This window comes from Rhineura floridana, chromosome 4 (assembly GCF_030035675.1).
Source record: "Rhineura floridana isolate rRhiFlo1 chromosome 4, rRhiFlo1.hap2, whole genome shotgun sequence".
Classification (NCBI taxonomy): Eukaryota; Metazoa; Chordata; class Lepidosauria; order Squamata; family Rhineuridae; genus Rhineura; species Rhineura floridana.
Window position 1 is genome coordinate 3,945,298 of NC_084483.1, and position 18,605 is coordinate 3,963,902.

At 42.5% G+C, this 18,605-nt stretch overlaps 1 protein-coding gene across 5 annotated transcripts in view; it reads left to right on the forward strand.

The window, feature by feature from the left end:
- The window catches only part of WDPCP (WD repeat containing planar cell polarity effector), a 255,323-nt gene that overhangs the window by 97,303 nt on the left and 139,415 nt on the right, over positions 1-18,605 (forward strand). For all 5 annotated transcript variants that reach the window (XR_009762090.1, XM_061622284.1, XM_061622283.1 and 2 more), the window contains 2 exons: positions 13,389-13,580; positions 17,524-18,133. Coding sequence is in view for 4 of the 5 variants with exons in the window: in XM_061622284.1 (XP_061478268.1) it covers positions 13,389-13,580; positions 17,524-18,133 (802 nt within the window). In the remaining variant the exon portion in view is untranslated. The remainder of the gene's footprint in view (positions 1-13,388; positions 13,581-17,523; positions 18,134-18,605) is intronic.

Below are 18,605 nucleotides of genomic sequence, written 5' to 3' on the forward strand. Positions count from 1 at the left end.
GCAATCTATATTTCCTTGGCATGTGTCACCCAGATGGTGTACTGCTCATGTTTTCAAATAACCATGCTCCAAAAAAAACATAGTTTGAATAATAAATTCCGCAAATCCTTTTGGAGGAATAGAGGCACACAATTCTCAAGAGCCACATAAACTTTACGCATGATGCTGTAGCTCATCCATATTACTTGGTGAAAAGTACATCCTCCCTTAGCACTTGGCAGTCTTAATCCAGGAGAAAAATATACATTCCATTCAAACATTGTAAATGACCTTTTAATGTTTGATTCGGTGTCTGAAAAGGGTAGCTTTAGCCTTTTGGTCAGTATTGCAGAACTTGAGTAGCCTTAAATCCTTACACATAGGTCGACGCTGTGAAGCAACCATGACTGTACATTTTGGTATTGATTGGAGTCAGAGCAGTGAATTCCTCCTTATATGCTTCATTCACCTATAATACTAGGGACATAACTGTCTCTGTTTACAGTGTACTTTTGTTTATATGTACAAATGAGAGGGCTGAACTCATACGTGAGTACATGTCATAATTTTAAAGCTAATTCCCAGACATTTTTGGGACATTTAAATACAAATTTGGATGCAATATATCCATAATTAAACACATGTAATCCCATTGATTTCAGTGGAAAAATTAAGCAAAGTTTTTTAAATATCACACTGAAGAATAAAGGACTGAAAAACACTCAGATGTGACCCATCCCATAACTATATGTAATACACGTACCATTTTTACTGTGTGTGTTAGTAATACATAGTAATGATAAAAAAAAGTGATATGCTACTAAACTGATTTAACTTTGTCCTGTATCAGTCAGAATGCTTGCAGTATATAGTTGAAGACATTTTCTATTTATTATTCTCACAGAAACTCATTCTGAAGTGCAGTTTGCTGATTCATTTGGGGAAGAGATTTCTATTAACAAAATTTATTTTGGTACAGTTAAAAAATCAGATGAGAGTTCTGAACAAGTTACAATTAGCCTTGTTCTAACTCACCCCTATGATGATTTCTCCCCTACAAAGGAGATAGAAATAGGTACTATGATAAGCACTATTTAAGGTTGTAACCATTAAACTCCCCTGTCTCTCCTTCTCTCTCATAGGAGAATGCAGGATTTAAGATTGAAAAGTTAAATAAATTAAAAGTAAACATTATTTATTTATTTATTTATTTATTACATTTATACCCTGCCTTTCTTTTCATGAGAGAAACCCAAGGCGGCTTACATATGGTTCCCAGGCAGTCTCCCATCCAGGCACTGACCAGACCTGACCTTGCTTAGTTTCAGCAGGATGCTGGCCTCATGTCAGTTTCTTATGGATATTCCAAATACGTCTAGTCCCAAAAGAGCTGCAGAATAGCTGTGTGACACAGTCAGTGGCAGCTGGTGCCCCCCACCAATTAAGGGCAGATAGGAGGAATGGTATTTGGGGAAGAAATGGGGAGAGAGAAACAAAGCCGATAGTGAAGGTGAGAAAGGAATTTCAAATGGACAGAATCAGAGCAAATGGCTAAGGGATACATTTTTAGGGGAGAAAAAATAGCACATACTGATAAAAAGTGATTTTGGTATATCATCATCATGGTTTATTTGTATGCTGCCTTTCCATAGTACTCTATGCTCAAGGCAGCTCACAATATGAAATAGGCAGCAGAAGCTGGTCCACTGGGGCACAGCCCTCCCAAGGAGAATGTCAAGCAATTTTTTAAACAAGAATACTCCCCCCACCAAAAAAAATCTCCAAGCCACACACTCTTCCTGTTCCACAGAAATGTTATACTTCTATGAACTTCCAGATATTTGGGGAGGCATTTCTGTCAGTCTCCTGTTCGTTGGCCAGTCAGGTCTCTGCACCACTCAGCCATTCTGAATCCAAAAGTATAGCTATGGCAAAGAAGTCACTCCCATGTGTCTCTAAGCAGAAAAGCTATGTGACCTGGGGGGGGAGATTGCCTGTGTTCCAGCCCCTGTTGGGACAGCTTCGTTTCCATATGTTGTTAAGAGAGCCATACAGCAAGCTCAGTAAAGAACTTCCTGGGACTATCTTTAAATGCAGTCTGAGCATGATCAGAGCTTATTAAATCACTTATTAAATACAAACAGAGGTTCCTCATTGGTGTGGCAGGTCTGCACTCTGTGCTTGCGCATGCCATCTATTACTGAGGCTTTTAGTTCTGAATCATGACTCCTCTGCTCACATCTTTGAAAGGAGGCTATAGTTTGTGAGGAGGATTCCTTTAGGATGCATCATCACACTTTAGTTGGATAGAATATTACCAGCATATATTCCTTCTCAGGAAGCCAGTTGGCAAGAATCTCCTTATCTTTATACTTTTAAAAAACAAGATCTGGAGACTTCTTAAAAATCCTCCACTCTCTCACTGGCTCATTGTGTGACGTTGGATCCATTACTCTGGTATCCTTTTCAGTCAAAGGGGTAGTCAACTAGCCATGGCTTATGGCAGAAATTAAACAATAGTCAAGTAGCACTTTAGAGGCTGGCAAATATATTACTCCATAAGGTTACATGGATTACCAAGAATGATGCATCTGTAAGTACCTTGAAAACAATGCAGTGGTTACTAGAAGCCAACATGGATTTATGTTTTATTATATGTATTGTTGTATTTTGCTGCTGTTTGATTATTTTTGTTTACCTTTGTTGGCTTGATTTTATTGTATTATTGTATTTATATATTCCTGACTGTTTTATTTTATGTACACCGCCCAGAGAGCCCTTGGGCTTAGGGCGGTATATAAATAAAATAAAATAAATAAATAAAATAAATAAATAAGAACAGATCATGCCAAACTAATATAATCTCGTTTTTTGATCGGGTAACCTCCCTTGTAGACTGTGGGAATGCTGTGGACATAATATGTCTCGACTTCAGCAAAGCTTTTGACAAAGTGCCCCATGATATTCTGATTAGCAAGCTAGCTAAATGTGGGCTGGATGGAACAACTATAAGATGGATCCACAGTTGGCTCCAGAATTGTACTCAAAGAGTGCTTATCAATGGTTCCTTCTCAAACTGGACGGAAGTAACGAGTGGGGTACCACAGGGCTCGGTCCTGAGCCGAGTGCTCTTCAACATTTTTATTAACGACTTGGATGAAGAGGTACAGAGCATGCTTATCAAATTTGCAGATGATACAAAATTGGGGGACACAGCTAATACCATGGAAGACAGAAACAAAATTCAAAGGGACCTTGATAGGCTGGAGATTGGGCTGAAAACAACAGAATGAAATTCAACAGGGATAAGTGCAAAGTTATACACCTAGGAAAAAGAAACCAAATGCACAGTGATAAGATGGGGGATACTTGGCTCAGCAATACAACATGTGAGAAGGATCTTGGGATTGTTGTTGATCAGAAGCTGAATATGAGCCAACAGTGTGATGTGGCTGCAAAAAAGGCAAATGCTGTTTTAGGTTGCATTAACAGAAGCATAATTTCCAAATCGCATGAAGTATTGGTTCCCCTCTATTCGGCACTAGTTAGGCCTCATCTTGAGTACTGTGTCCAGTTCTGGACACCACACTTCAAGAAGGATGCAGACACACTGGAACAGGTTCAGAGGAGGGCAACAAGAACGATCAGGGGACTGAAAACAAGGCCCTATGAGGAGAGACAGAAAGAACTGGGCATGTTTAGCCTGGAGAAGAAAAGACTGAGGGGAGATACGATAGCACTCTTCAAGTACATAAAAGGTTGCCACACAGAAGAGGGCCAGGGTCTCTTCTCAATCATCTCAGAGTGGAGGACACGGAATAATGGGCTCAAGTTACAGGAAGCCAGATTTCAACTGAACATCAGGAAAAACTTCCTAACTGTTAGAGCAGTTTTCCATAGGAAGGGGCCATCACTGTGGGAAATAGTTCCACCTATCGTGCGAAGGCAAGAATGTTTTTGAAGTCAAGACTAGGGACGTCATGCCCCTCCCACTCTCCAGTTCATTCTTGCCTTCGTACGAACAAGATTGGAATTTCACGTAGCATTTAGCTAAGTCTCGTATTTGTTTCTCTTTTTCTCTTCAAAACCTTTTTTCTGTTTTTTGTGTCTAGCCTACTGAGGATCCCCTCAGAGACCGCGGCTGCGACTCTCTTCCCCCTTTCCTCAGGGCTATTTAATTTCTTTTATTCCCTTGATTGGGGTGCTCCCTCTGAGACCGCGGCTGCGGCTCTCTTTATTTTTGCAGTTTCAAGCCCCCTCCCCCCCCCCCCGTAGCCAGGGGGCTCCCTCGGTGACCGCGGCTGCGGTTCTTTTTTTTTTAAGATCGCTTTTGATCGCTTGTGAGGGAAGGGGAATCCCTCTCCCTCCCCCCCCGATCGTTGCCGCGGCTGCGGCTGATCTGATCTCTGCGGGAGCTTGCAGCTGCGGCTCCTGCCGTTACTACCTTACCGCAGATCGCCCTCGCTACGTGGCTTAAATCCCACTGCGAAGGGCTTTACAGACCGCGACGGCGGCTCTCTCTGCGGCGGCTGCCGTGTGTTCCTCTACCTGCTCTTCCAGAGTTTTTTCTAACCGCTACTGCGGCTTTCGGCGAGTCCGTGCTGGCCAGCCCTTCCCCCAGTTCGCTTGCGACGGCCGCCATTGCTCCTTCTCCCTCAGCCCCGTTTTGATCGTTTTTTCCCGCCCATTTTTTTTTCCGGGTGCCATTTTTTGAAATTCAAAATTCCCCCTTTTTTGTTCCCATCTATTTAGCTTCGGATACCTCCCCTGCAGGCTATCTATCTGTATGTTTGTGTATATGTGCTGCTGACAAACTTACACAAGGCTGATTTACACACATTTTTACTGTGGCTGTAATCATAGTGGCTGAATTGTATTATTAAGGCTGGAGCTCCAATCCTAGTGGGCTGGATTGTATTATCAAGGCTGGAGCTTTAATCCTAGGGGCTGGATTACATTATCAAGGCTGGAGTTTTAATCCTAGTGGCTGGATTACATTATCAAGGCTGGAGCTTTAATCCTAGTGGCTGGATTACATTATCAAGGCTGGAACTTTCATATCAGTGGCTGACTTGTATTAAATCTGATTTACATTACATATCCTGCCCCCTATGGGGCCGTGAACAAGCCAAAAACCCAGCCCACAGCACTAATCTGAGTGTGCCAACTCTAAAACAGCCTATATTATATTAACGCGGATACCTCTGTGCATTCTGCCCCCTCTGTGGCAGTGCATTCGCCATCTGCCAGTGTATCCTACCCCCTCCGTGGTAGTACGCTGTGCCAGTTCGGGGCTTTACATTCTGCCCCCTCCGTGGCAGTGTACTGCACCCAGGTTCATATAAGATGGCAGAACAGCCAGGCATGTCACCATCAACACACATGGTGCCAGATCAGCCAGACATGCCACAATCAGCCAAGCCACAACATACTATCACGTCTAAGACCAGACATGCCAAAGCACTGGCTAAGACAAAACATCTTTCCAGCCATAGTAAACCAAAGCGTCCTCGTTATGTCTCTGTGCCAACAACCACCACAGCACAGACACACATAAGTGATATTTTCCATTCTCCTGCTACTGCCTCTGACGAGGAAGAGTTTGTTGGCTTTCCCCCTCACGGTTCGCCTAACGAACCTACCTCTGGCTTACCGCCTCAGACATCTGTTCCAACAGCCCACCAGGCACATACATCTCACACATCTGGTCTGCAGCTGTCTCCTGATTTCCTCTCCCAACTCCAAGCCATGCTGGCTTATTTCACACAAATGCAGTCACTACCACAGGTTCCTGCCATACCCCCACTCAACATGGACCAACGCGCGTTCCATGCTGCTCATCCTTCCTGCTCGCCAGATCCCTTCGATGTAGCCAGAGGCAGATGTACGGACGAAGCCTCGTATGCAGAGGAGTTAACTTTCACTGACCATGTTGAAGGAGACGAGTGGAGCGACTATTCAGATCATGAGGAGGATACATCGTATCGCTTGTTCAATACCTCAGATTACCAACCGCTCGCACGTAGGGTACTTCATACCCTTGGTCTCCAGACTGCGCCCTCAACTTCGTCCGCTCCAACTCTCAAAGGGGCCAAGGTCCTCAAATCCCCTGCACCTACTGAACACTACATCCCGGTGCCGGACCCAATTGCCAAATTAGCTTCCGATGAATGGGCCCACCCGCTCAAAGCTCGACGCTTCAAGAACATGGCTGACAGACTTTACGCCCTAGCCCCAGACTTCGCCACCAAGTTAGAGGTCCCTGGCATAGATGAACCGATCGCTCGCCTCGTTTCACGATCTATCTTGCCCAGGGAAGGGGAATCCCACCTAAAAGATACTACTGAACGTCGAATAGACTTCGCCCTCCGCAAGAACCACGAGGCCACTGCCCTAGCCATGCGTGCCTCCGCCTCAGCCTCCATGTTCTCCAGAGCATCTATGATGTGGCTGGATGACCTTCTAGAGGATGATAACCCTGATCCTGTCGCCTTCAAAAGAGCACTATTGAAATTACGTAAGACAACAGCTTTTGTGGCCGATGCCACTTTGGATGCCACCCAATTAGGGGCACGAGCCATGACGACTCAAATAGTCGCTCGTCGTACCCTCTGGCTTCGCCACTGGCAAGCTGATTCAGCGGCCAGATTGAACCTGTCCAAGGCCCCTTACTCCGGATCTCTACTCTTCGGCGAGGAAGCTCTAAAGGCAGTTCTGGTTGATCCAAAAGACGCCCATAAACCGGTTCTAGCCACAGTCAAGAACATCGACCACAGGCCCTTCAGGCGATTTCCCTCCTTTCGTTCTAACCAGCCTTTTCGAGGAACGCGGCCAGGAGGACGAGGCCGCGATTTCAGACCCTATGATTCCAACGCATTCAGGGTTTCCTGGAACCGACGCTTCCAGGGCAGAGGTCAGTACCAAGGGCGCAGGGGCAACTCATTGTCCTCATATAGGGGAGGTCCTCGCCTACACAAGTAGTATTAACGCCATCCCCATAGGTGGCAGATTACTTAATTTTGGAGATCGATGGCTGCGCCTTACTAAGGTCTCCTGGATCAGGGACCTCTTCACTTATGGCTATACCATAGAGTTCTGGGCAACCCCATCAGACAGATTCCACCCGTCTCCTTGCCCAAGGGCACCAGCCAGGCACAACATCATGCAGACAGCTATACATCACCTCTTGCACATAGCGGCAATAGAGCCAGTTCCCACAACTGAGAGATCGGAAGGGGTGTACTCCCTCCTATTTGCTGTGCCAAAACGAGATTTATCTTGGAGGGCGGTATTGGATCTCAAGTTTGTCAACCGTTTTGTAACATACCGCAAGTTTAAAATGGAATCTCTCCATTCCATTACCGAGAGTCTGCATGAAGGAGACTTCCTGGCTTCTATCGACCTTAAGGAAGCGTATCTCCATGTACCCATTTGCATAGCCCACAGAAAGTTTCTTCGGTTTGCTTTTGGCCACCAACATTTTCAATATAGAGCGATGCCTTTTGGCCTCTCCTCTGCTCCAAGAGTATTTTCCAAGGTGCTACTCATCCTAGTGGCTTACCTTCGGACCCAAGGGGTTCATATCTACCCATATTTGGATGATCTGCTCATACGGGCCAAATCTGAAGAGCTGGCTCATCATCATTTAATGATCACCCTCAATGTTTTGCAGACCTACGGCTGGCTTGTCAACTTCGACAAAAGCCATCTCCAGCCAACCCAACGCCTACTACATCTTGGGGCAATGTTGGACACCCTGCAGGCAATGGTCTTCCTGGCTCCAGATCGCATCACTGCCATCACAAACATCGCAAGGTCCCTGATGCAACAAACATCCGCAGACGTCATGCTTCTCGCCAGAGCGCTCGGGATGTTTATCTCCACAATCCACATTGTGCCCTGGGCTCGAGCTCACACTCGGCCCCTTCAGTGGACTCTGTTGCCTTTTCAAAAAGACATTGCCAGCTCCAACCATTGCAAAGTTCGTTTGAGCCCCGCTCTGCGCCTCTCCTTCCGCTGGTGGACCAAGGTTCAACACCTCTCCAAGGGCACGTCGTTCAGAGAACCCCGGAGAACCGTCGTGACCACAGACGCCAGCCTCATAGGTTGGGGAGCCCACTGCAACTCCCAGTACGTTCAGGGGGTTTGGCCCAACGCAGAGCGAGCTCGAAGCATCAACTGGCTGGAACTAAAGGCTGTCCACTTGGCTCTATGTCATTTTCAGTCTCTGTTCCCTTTGCATCATGTGCTCATTCGAACAGACAACACGTGTGTAAAATCACATTTGAACAGACAGGGGGGCACCAGGTCTCGTCCTCTGCAGGACTTAGCCTCCCTCATCTTTGTCTGGGCAGAACAACATCTACAATCCCTGAAAGCAGAGCACCTCAGAGGGATTTGGAATGTGACAGCAGACTGGCTCAGCAGACAACAGGTCTTCCCGGGAGAATGAAAACTTCATCCAGCCATTTTCCATCGTCTCCAGTGTCGGTTCGGCGCCCTCTCAGTCGACCTGTTTGCTTCCAGTCACAATTGCCAGCTTCCAAGGTACTTTGCTCGATACCTGGACTCAACAGCAGAAGCAGTGGATGCTCTGACAACACCGTGGCCAGACGGTCTATTGTACGCCTTTCCTCCCATACCATTGTTAGCCAAAACCTTGAGGAAGGCACGAACCGAAAGGGCACAGCTGGTTCTGATAGCACCATTTTGGCCACGCCGACCGTGGTTCTCAGATCTTCTGGCAATGTCAATGATGGATCCTTGGACACTTCCAGTAACGCCAGACCTCCTATCCCAGGGTCCAGTACTGCACCAGGACCCTACTTGGCTCAATCTAACAGCGTGGCGTTTGAACGGAGACACTTGAGGTCAGCTGGACTGTCTGACGCTGTGATTGATATTATTTTGGCCTCGAGAAGACCATCTACCACTCGCATTTATCAACATACCTGGGTGGCTTTCTCCAAGTGGTGTCAGTCCCACCACCACGATCCATCCCAGGCCAATGTGCACCAGGTGCTCCAATTTCTCCACAGTGGCTTTATGATGGGACTTCGACCCAACACTCTACGTCGACATGCGTCTACTCTGTCATCCATTCTCTCAGTGTCCTCTCCTGGAGATCATATCTCCTCACATCCGTTCATCAAACGTTTTTTGAGGGGAGTCGCCCTACGCTCTCCGGCTGTTGTCCATCGGTTCCCCTCATGGAGTTTGCCGAAAGTTCTGCAGGCTTTGCAACGCCCTCCGTTTGAACCCATCAGGACTGTGCCCCTACGTATACTGTCCTTCAAGGTCCTGTTTCTGATCGCAATCACATCTGCCAGACGCGTTTCGGAGTTGGGCGCATTGTCTTCTGCTAGACACCTCTGCGTCTTCCATAAGGACTCTGTTGTGCTGAAGACTGACCCTTCCTTTCGTCCCAAGGTCGATTCAGTTTTTCATTGCAACCAGGACATTGTTTTGCCTTCCTTTTGCCCGAATCCTACCCATCCTCTCGAGAAGGCTTGGCATTCGTTGGATGTCCGGAGGGCTCTCAAGACCTACCTGTCTAGGACCCAAGAGATTCGACGAACGGAGTCTCTGTTTGTATCCTTTCATCCAGGGTCTATGGGGCATAAAGTATCCAATCCTACCTTATCCCGTTGGTTAAGGGCATGCATTACCTTAGCATATGAGTCCCTGAAGCTGCCAGTTCCTGCTAGTATAACAGCTCATTCTACTAGGTCAGCTGCCACTTCGGCTGCTTTTGCTACTAATGCTCCTGTTGCCGATATTTGTAGGGCCGCAGTCTGGTCTTCCCCACACTCGTTTATAAGTCATTATAAAATTGATCGTTATGCCTCTGCTGATGCTTCTTTTGGCAGACGAGTGTTGCAACAGGTTCTTAATAAGGATTAACATGTGGGTGGTCCCTCCCTATATGGGTTGCTTTGGTACATCCCACAGTGATGGCCCACTTCCTATGGAAAATGTACCATTGGTCTTACCTGAAAGGTGATTTTCATAGGAAGGGGCCATCACGACCCTCCCAGTTGGAGGATGACTAGCGATTTTATCAATGGGTTACATGTTATTGTTTCCATATTATATTTAAATGTAAGAGTGAAGTCAAGACTTTTAGTTCTGTTATGTTATGAAGTTATGTTAGAGTCATGTTATGCATGTGACTATTATGTTATTTTCCTGGCGGGCCTGTTGGCCTTGTTCTTGTATTTTTAGATATCTCTTTTAGACTCGCTACGAATGAACTGGAGAGTGGGAGGGGCATGACGTCCCTAGTCTTGACTTCAAAAACATTCTTGCCTTCGCACGATAGGTGGAACTATTTCCCACAGTGATGGCCCCTTCCTATGAAAATCACCTTTCAGGTGAGACCAATGGTACATTTCACAATGGAACCAATTACCTAAGGAGATGGTGGGGTCTCCAATGCTGAAGGCATTCAGGAGGCAGCTGCAAAGCCACCTGTTGGGAATGCTTTGATTTGGATTCCTGCATTGGCTCATATTCAGCTTCTGATCAACAACAATCCCAAGATCCTTCTCACATGTAGTTATTGCTGAGCCAAGTGTCTCCCATCTTATCACTGTGCATTTGGTTTCTTTTTCCTATGTGTAGAACTTTGCATTTATCCCTGCGAATTTCATTCTGTTGTTTTCAGCCCAATGCTCCAGCCTATCAAGGTCCCTTTGAATTTTGTTTCTGTCTTCCACGGTATTAGCTATGCCCCCCAATTTTGTATCATCTGCAAATTTGATAATCTTACCTGCACCTTCTCATCGAAGTCATTAATAAAAATGTTGAAGAGCACTGGGCCCAGACCGTGCCCTGTGGTATCTGTTACGACAGTTGTCCTTGGGAACCTGAGTGTGTGAACCTGCCACCCATGTCCCATGAAACACACCTTCTTAAGAGGAGGGGGATCTTTTGCTAGGGATAAAACAAGCGCTTTGCCCTGAAGTGTGCCTAAATAGTGTGTGTATATAGCCCCCAAAATGCAGGTCCAAACCAGACTTAAGCAAAGCTTTCTTTTATTGAGAGAAAAGAGAAGGATAGCATTACAAAATTACTGGGTGCGTGGCAGCATTAATCATTAATTTCCTAACTCAGTCATAACTAAACTAACGAAATCAAAGGTCCCTCTGGCGATAGGGAATGACAGGTAGGAGAGATTACCTATCCTAGGCCCAGGAGTGGGCAGTGGAATACAGAATGGTAGGCGGAATGTTAATCAGGTCTATTGGTAGATTGTGGAGTGATGTTGCAGCAGGTTGGGAAGAGGTAATAATAGGAACTTTTTTTTTAAAAAAAGTAGGTTGCTAAATGAAGAAAGCTGGTGGAATGGTATGAATGGATTTGTGTGTGGAAGGTCTGTAAGCTCGGTTCTGGTGGTATGGAAAAGAAATTAATTGGCTGGTCATGATTTGTACTTGGATACTACTGAGTTGCTCATAGTGGCTCTGAGCCACCATGGTGCATCTGACTACCTCCTGAAGCAACTATTTTTCACCTAACTCCAGTTTTTGAACCTCAGAGTTATTATTAAAGTTGGACCTTGCCTTTTCATACAAAATACTGAAGGCAGCTAAAAATAACATATATAGCAAACAAGATAAGGCATGTCACCGTTGCCAAATCTGACACATCTAGGAACAAACATAATTGGCAAAAGCACTCCTGGCTTCTGCTGAAGCTTTGGCATCCAGGTCTAACAGTGGATTCAGGAGTACACTCAAACTACAAACCTGAATGTTCAAAGGGAGTGCAATTCCTATCTAATTTTTTTATTTATTTATTTTATTAAATGTATATGCAACCCTTCCTTCCAAAGGAATCCAGGGCAGCAAGCACACAATAAAACAATTCAAGCATCTAAAAACATCTGCATTAGAAATGCACGCTGGGAAATATCTCTACATAAAAGTCTTGTTGGAAAAGGAATGTCTTCAGTAAGCAATGAAAAGTCCACAGAGATGGTCCCTGTCTAATATTTAATGGGAGGGAACCCCAAAGGGTAGGTGCCACAGCATTAAAGGCCTGATTTCTATATTGTGTGGAATCAGACCTTTAGGGTTAACACCAATTCCCTGATCTGCCTTTCTCCTGATGAGGAGCATCACTATATTATCTGGATTAAGTTTTGCCCTCATCCAGTCTATTATCGACATCAGTTGTTGATTCAAAACTTCAGTGGCTTCCTTGGAATTTATGGAACATAGAGATAGAATTGGGTGTTATCCACATATTGGTAACCTTCAGTGCTGAGAGCCTGGAAAACAGCCTCCAAAGGTTTCATGTAGGTATTAAATAGTAACGGGGACAGAATAGAGCCTTGTGAGACATCGCAGGGCACTGGCCAGGGTGTCAAACAGGAATCTTCTGGGATTGCTATTCCAGGAAGAACCAGAATCACTGCAAAAGACTGCCACTTGCTCTCATCTAATCCAAGCAGCCCACAAAAATATCATGGCCAATGGAATCAACTTTCACTGTCTAGACCATCCACCAATGGGACCCAAGCTCTATCTGTCCCATAAACGGCCCTGAAACTGGACAGAAGTTCATTATTATGTGAAATGCTTTGAATTAGTTCATTAAAAAGACAGAGTAGCATATAAGCAAAATTTCTTAAACAGTTTTTTTATTATTTTAAAACAGAGCAACCATTTAAAGGTTGTCAGCCAGCTTGCTCTGAATTAAACCAGCAAATGTGGAGAGACACATAGTTTTTATGTTCTGGTGACCATCAATAGAAAATTACAATCAGTGCTTCCATAATTCATATGTGATTCGTGGAAATAGGTATGCATGCAAACTCAAAATATATTGTGGTGGTTGTAAGAGAATATTTGTTCCTGTTACACTTGAATCCCACTTTTAAAAAATGCAGTAATGAAATGTGTTGAAGTTATTGCCAGTTCAGTATTAGTCCTATATATCACTTCCTCCTTCTAAAGACAAATTAGTTTTCCAAGTATTCTGCTCTGTTAACAGTCGTAATCCCTAGAGTTTGAGGTGGGCAGTGGTATTTCCCTCTCTGATCTATTGTTACAATAGCACTGAGAAACCAGCACTGCTATTTCTGTTTCATAGATAGGGAACTGAGAGTGAAATACAGTGATTGTTTAAATGGATTTAACTGATCTGTTCCGGGTCCAAGCCCTATACTAGACCATACTATCTGCTGCACTGCATCAGCCCTAGAGTGTTTCTTCACTGCTATTCTGGACTATTGCTGCAAATGAAATCAAATAAAAGAGTGGGATTCAGCTGGAAAAGAAAGCAGCTCATTAGACATGTCATCATTCTACAGTGCTACCAAAGGAGTGCTTTTGTGAGATCCGAGGTATAGGCAGCCTAAAGTTTTGCTTTTCTAATGTGTCCTGCATTATTTTCTCCCTCAGATATCTTATGTTGACATACCAGGGCTTGGGAATAGAAGAACAAAGCATCATCTAGCAATAAACAGCATACAGGATATGGTTATTTGCTGGTGGTCGATGGCAAAGGATGAAATGTGGCCTTGGTCTCCTGGTTCCAGTGAAAGAGAAAGAGCCAACTTACTGCTCTTGAGATGTAAACATGGTAGTTTGGAGGTAACTAGATCCTATTAATCTTCATGTTTAACGTTGTTACTTTGTGTTGATTATTTGCTTACTTAAACCATTTTTACCCTACTCTTAAGCCAAATATACTCCAATAATAAGCATTGCATGAGATCAATAACACACAAGACAGTTGATTCCTTTAGGCTTACAATCTAAAAAACACAATACAAAAGGAAAATAGGATTTAAAGGGAAGAGAAACACAAGCAAACTCAGGTACAATGTCTTAAAGTTACAACAGTCTTCTAATGACCTGCTTGAATTGGTGTCAGGCTGAAGTATTCAGGTCCAGTAATTTTCGGACCTGAAAATGTGCTCCAAAGATTGGTTTAAATGCAAATGTTTATTGCTTAGCCAAAGGCCATCACTAGTTATATAGCAATACAATGAGATAGTGGGACATGATTAGAACAAATGGTATAATCCATTTCAATATCCAAAATATAGTTTTTAATTGTGAAATATATATATGACATAAAAAAAGGATTCTGCCCTTTAAGTGATTTATAACTTAACTCATCACTGTAAGTTGACCCTCCCCCACTGTCTTGATATTTTTCATCCACCTTCATTGTTTAAATAGTGCCAGTAGTCAATCATATGGAATTTGGCCCATTGCATTTTGATAGACCAAACAAAAAACTAGCTCTGTCAAAAATGATCCTATGTTGTGGTTTTAGAAATTTAGAACCCAGAATGTCTTCTACCTAATTGGTGTGTGTGTGTGTGTGTGTGTGTGTGTGGCAGATTCCCAAGAGGATCTTTTTGGACCATCTACTTCATATTTTACAATTATATGTGATCAGCCATATCTCTACTGAAGTAATGTTTCTGGAGCTGAACACCAGCCCTTAGCAGTTCTGACATGCAAATCAGTCTTCTGACCTGCATTTAGGGATGAAAGACTAAAGGAACCATCTAGTAGCTGCCTTTTCTGGCTTCCCCGGCCTCCTTAGATGAACTGGTTGACAACTAGTTTTTAAAAATTAATATTCAGTTTTCTTTTTATGATGGGTCCTTTTTGGTTGCAGCACCCTCTCTTTGGAATGGCCTCTGCAGATATTAATGTCATTCATTGATACCTTTTTATTTGTCCAGTATTTTTAGACCTTTTCTGCATCTTTAGCTTTTATTTTAAAGGTTTGAACATTTTCTTTCTCTACTGTTTTAATATAGTTTTATATATTTTCTGTTTTAATTATTCCATACCCTGCCCTTCAATTTCAAATCTGTTACCATTATTCATTATTTAACAGGATCTATATACCACTTGATTGTAATAAAACCTCTAAGTGGTTTACAAAAACATTTGTGAAGTTTTATTGTAAATACTATATTTTTCAAATTATTTATTTTTGTTGTTGTTGTTTATATACCACTTTTGGGTCCAAAGGGCCCCAAAGTGGTGAACAACATATTATAAAGCATATTTTAAAAAATACATAAGAAATATACAGCAAAAATACAATGCATACAGTAAAAATCTGTTTTTAATTGGGGGGGCAGCAAGTTCTGTTGTATTAAATAGGTGGGAGTTTTCCCCTTTGTAATGGTTTTATGCTTTACTTTGTATTTCAGTTGTTTTGTTATAGGATGGCATACAAACTTCATAAACAAATATTTTGGCAGTGAGAAATCATTCCCCTATTAGAATGTTCAGGAGAATATGTACACTGTGACTGTGTAGATGGAATACCTTAGAGGAGCTACAGAAGGAGGAACCTCGATGCCACATTTAATTAAATGAATAAAAGCAGCAAAGTTGAAGTAAAGTAAAATGAATAGCAGACCCCAATATGAACAAATTAGACTGCCCCTCAAAATGGGACTAAAATGCATAAGTAAGAAATTTGAGGGAAATACACATTTCCAAGAGCTGATGTAGCAGCCCCCCCCCCCCCGTGCACTGAAATTCCCACTCAGTATTTTTAATTAGTTTTTGTTTTTTTGTGTTTGCAGCTCCATGGTGTGAAATTAAGCTAGCAGTTTTCTGACATCTGTAAAGTAAATCAAACAGTTTTCTCATCTTAAAGACAGACAATTCAGTCACAGAGAGCTAATTTCTATGTCCCCTTTATTTTCTTTTTTTATCTTCCTGGTAAGCCAATTTTCTGCTTAAAATCTACTGTCTGAAACTCTTATTTCCTTCAGTATGTGGGCTTTATCCTTTTCTGTGTACTTGTATGCAAAATGATGTAGTTATTTATGTGCTTTAACGTGTGGAGAGAAGAGCAAGTCCACATTGAAATAAAAGTCAGGCCTGTTACAAGGACTATATGTATGTTAGCAAATGCTCTAATTGCAAAGATTAGTTAAGCTTCTAATGGTTCTTTTCTTTTTCTTTAACTGAACTAAGGTTATATAGATAGTGTTCTTTTCTTGATTAACTAGATCAGGCTACTAAAATGGAAATGTGCAACAACTGTATATTACGATTGTTTAATTAGACAACCAATCTAATTATATCGCAAGATATTTTAATATTGCTTTCTACTGCCACTACTATTAATACTGCTACTGGTTTTGCATAATGTATATTTAGCAACTACATGCTGGGTAAAACAGAGAAGTGTTGAGATGACTTAAAACTTAGGATTCTGTCTGCAAGGCAGCTTCCAGTGACATCCATTTACTGTTGTGTACCAACCAAACAAGATTGTAGATTTGGAGAGCAGTCTGATTTCAGTGGGCCTGCTCATAGTATGACTTAGTCAGATATCACCCAGTGACTTTGGTCTTTCATTTGTTTACATAATCTAGGAATGAGATAGAACCTAAAGCCAATTGATATACTGTTTTTTTCAGGATATCAAAGTCCATCATCTTCTAGATTGTTTTGGACTTGGCTGATTGATTCTCTCCAAAATTAAATATGGCATGGCCTGAGGATTCTAGAATTAAGTTGAGAGTTAGTGTGGCAAAGTGGTTAGAGTGTTGGATTAAGACCTGGGAGACCAGGGTTCAAATCCCCACTTGGCCATGAAACTCATTGAGTGACCTTGGGCCAGTCACTGTTTCTCAGCCTAACCTACCTCACAAAGTAGTTGTGAGGATAAAATGGAAAGGGGGAGAAACATGAATGCCATCTTCAGCTCCTTGGAGAAGGGATGGGGTATAAATGTAATAATAAATAAATAAGCTGTGTAATTGATGGATTTTTAAAAAATTGATAATAAATATGGGCTGCCCGTTTGCTACCGGGCAAGTTCAAGGTTCTAGTTTTGGTGTACAAAGCCCTATACAGCTCAGGACCAGGATATCTAAAAGACCATCTTATCCCTTATATACCCAGTTGATCATTGCGCTCTGCAGGTGAGGGCCTCTTGCAGATACCATCTTAACAGGAGGTCTGTTCTGCACAACAGAGGAAATGGACCTTTAGTGTGGCAGCACCTGCCCTGTGGAATTCCCTCCCGTTAAATATGAGACAGGCGCCATCTCTGTTATCTTTTTGTCACCTACTGAAGACGTTCCTTTTTCAACAAGCCTTTTAAGTAGAGACCTTATCCTGGTCTGCATCTGTGTTGAAATTGCTTTTTAATATGTTCTTAAACTTTCTTTTTTAAAATGTTTTTAATCTTAGAAGATGTTTTGATAATTTTTTTTAAGTAACGTTTTTGAAGATGTGTTAATGTTTTAAAGTTTGTTAATAATAATAATAATAATAATAATCTGAGTTGTCGGTATTTTAATTAGATCAAAGCTTCTTTGAGAAGAACTTCCCACATGACTAATACAGATCTAATATTAGAAAGGTTTGATAGGCAATAATATATTTTATTACTTTCAGTAATTTTATCATATCCCTTGTGAACTGTGCATATGACAAAGCAAATACATAGACTTTTTTGCAGAATGTCTTAGTAGTAGATTGTCTCAATCCATTCAGAACGGGACCAACTGATTTATAAATTTTTGGGACTGTTTTACAGGTTCTGAGTTACACACGTACAGATGGGGATCCACTTGATGCCACATTTAGCTCATGTCATCCTTATCAAATTCATACTGTAGAACACTGTTTCACTGCAGATTATGAGCCTATGGCAGATAGCTGCATCTATGAGTATGTTAGGAATAAAGTTCAATGTGTGGCAGTCACTAAAATACCACTAACATCAAAGGTCATCAGCTGCTGCCGGAACATTACAGAAGACAAACTTATTCTGGGATGTGAAGATTCTTCAATAGTTCTGTATGAAGCCTACCGTCAAGTGACTTTATTAGCACAAGCAGAACTATTGCCTGTCTTGATGTGTTGCCACCCCAGTGGAGCCATAGTCCTGGTTGGTAGTTCACAAGGGGAGCTCCAGCTGTTTGACATGGCACTATCTCCAATTAAAATGCAGCTTTTAGCTGAAGATTTCTCAACCAAATCAACTTTGCAGTTCAGTGAACATTTCGATGTATCCAGCAGCCTCATCCAAATCCAGTGGGCTGCTCCTAAAGTTTCGTATCAAAGTATGAATGATGTAGATATCCATGACCTTCTGTTACTTAGGTTTGACAAAGGACCTATTGGAGTGCTTCATTTTAAAGTAGGTAAGTTCATGGTAGAAGTGATTCTGTTCTATAATTAACTGGGTGCTATCTTGTATTGAATCAACAGAAAAAATGTCTCTATATTTTTCAAGCAATCCAAATGAGCAAACCGATCAATAAAAAAGATTTTTAATTTTCTTGCATTTACAGTCCTCCTTGTTACCCAAGAAATCTCTTAACATGGGGCGGGGGGAACCTTCTAGATAGCCATTACTGTAAGACAAATGAGTTCTATCTTGTCCAGTAGTGTGTTTTAATAGTTACAGATATCTACATGGAACTCTGACTAAAGCAGTTCTTTGATGTATTCTTGCATGTTGTCTATTTTTAAATGCCTCTAAATTATCCAGTTACCTGTCAAACAGAAGGCACTCTGCCTACATCTACCTTGCTTTCCTTCAGTTCTCCCTTGTGGCTTCTACTCAAAACAGCTTTCCAGAAAGCACAGCTTTCCCTTTCCTATCTCTCGTAC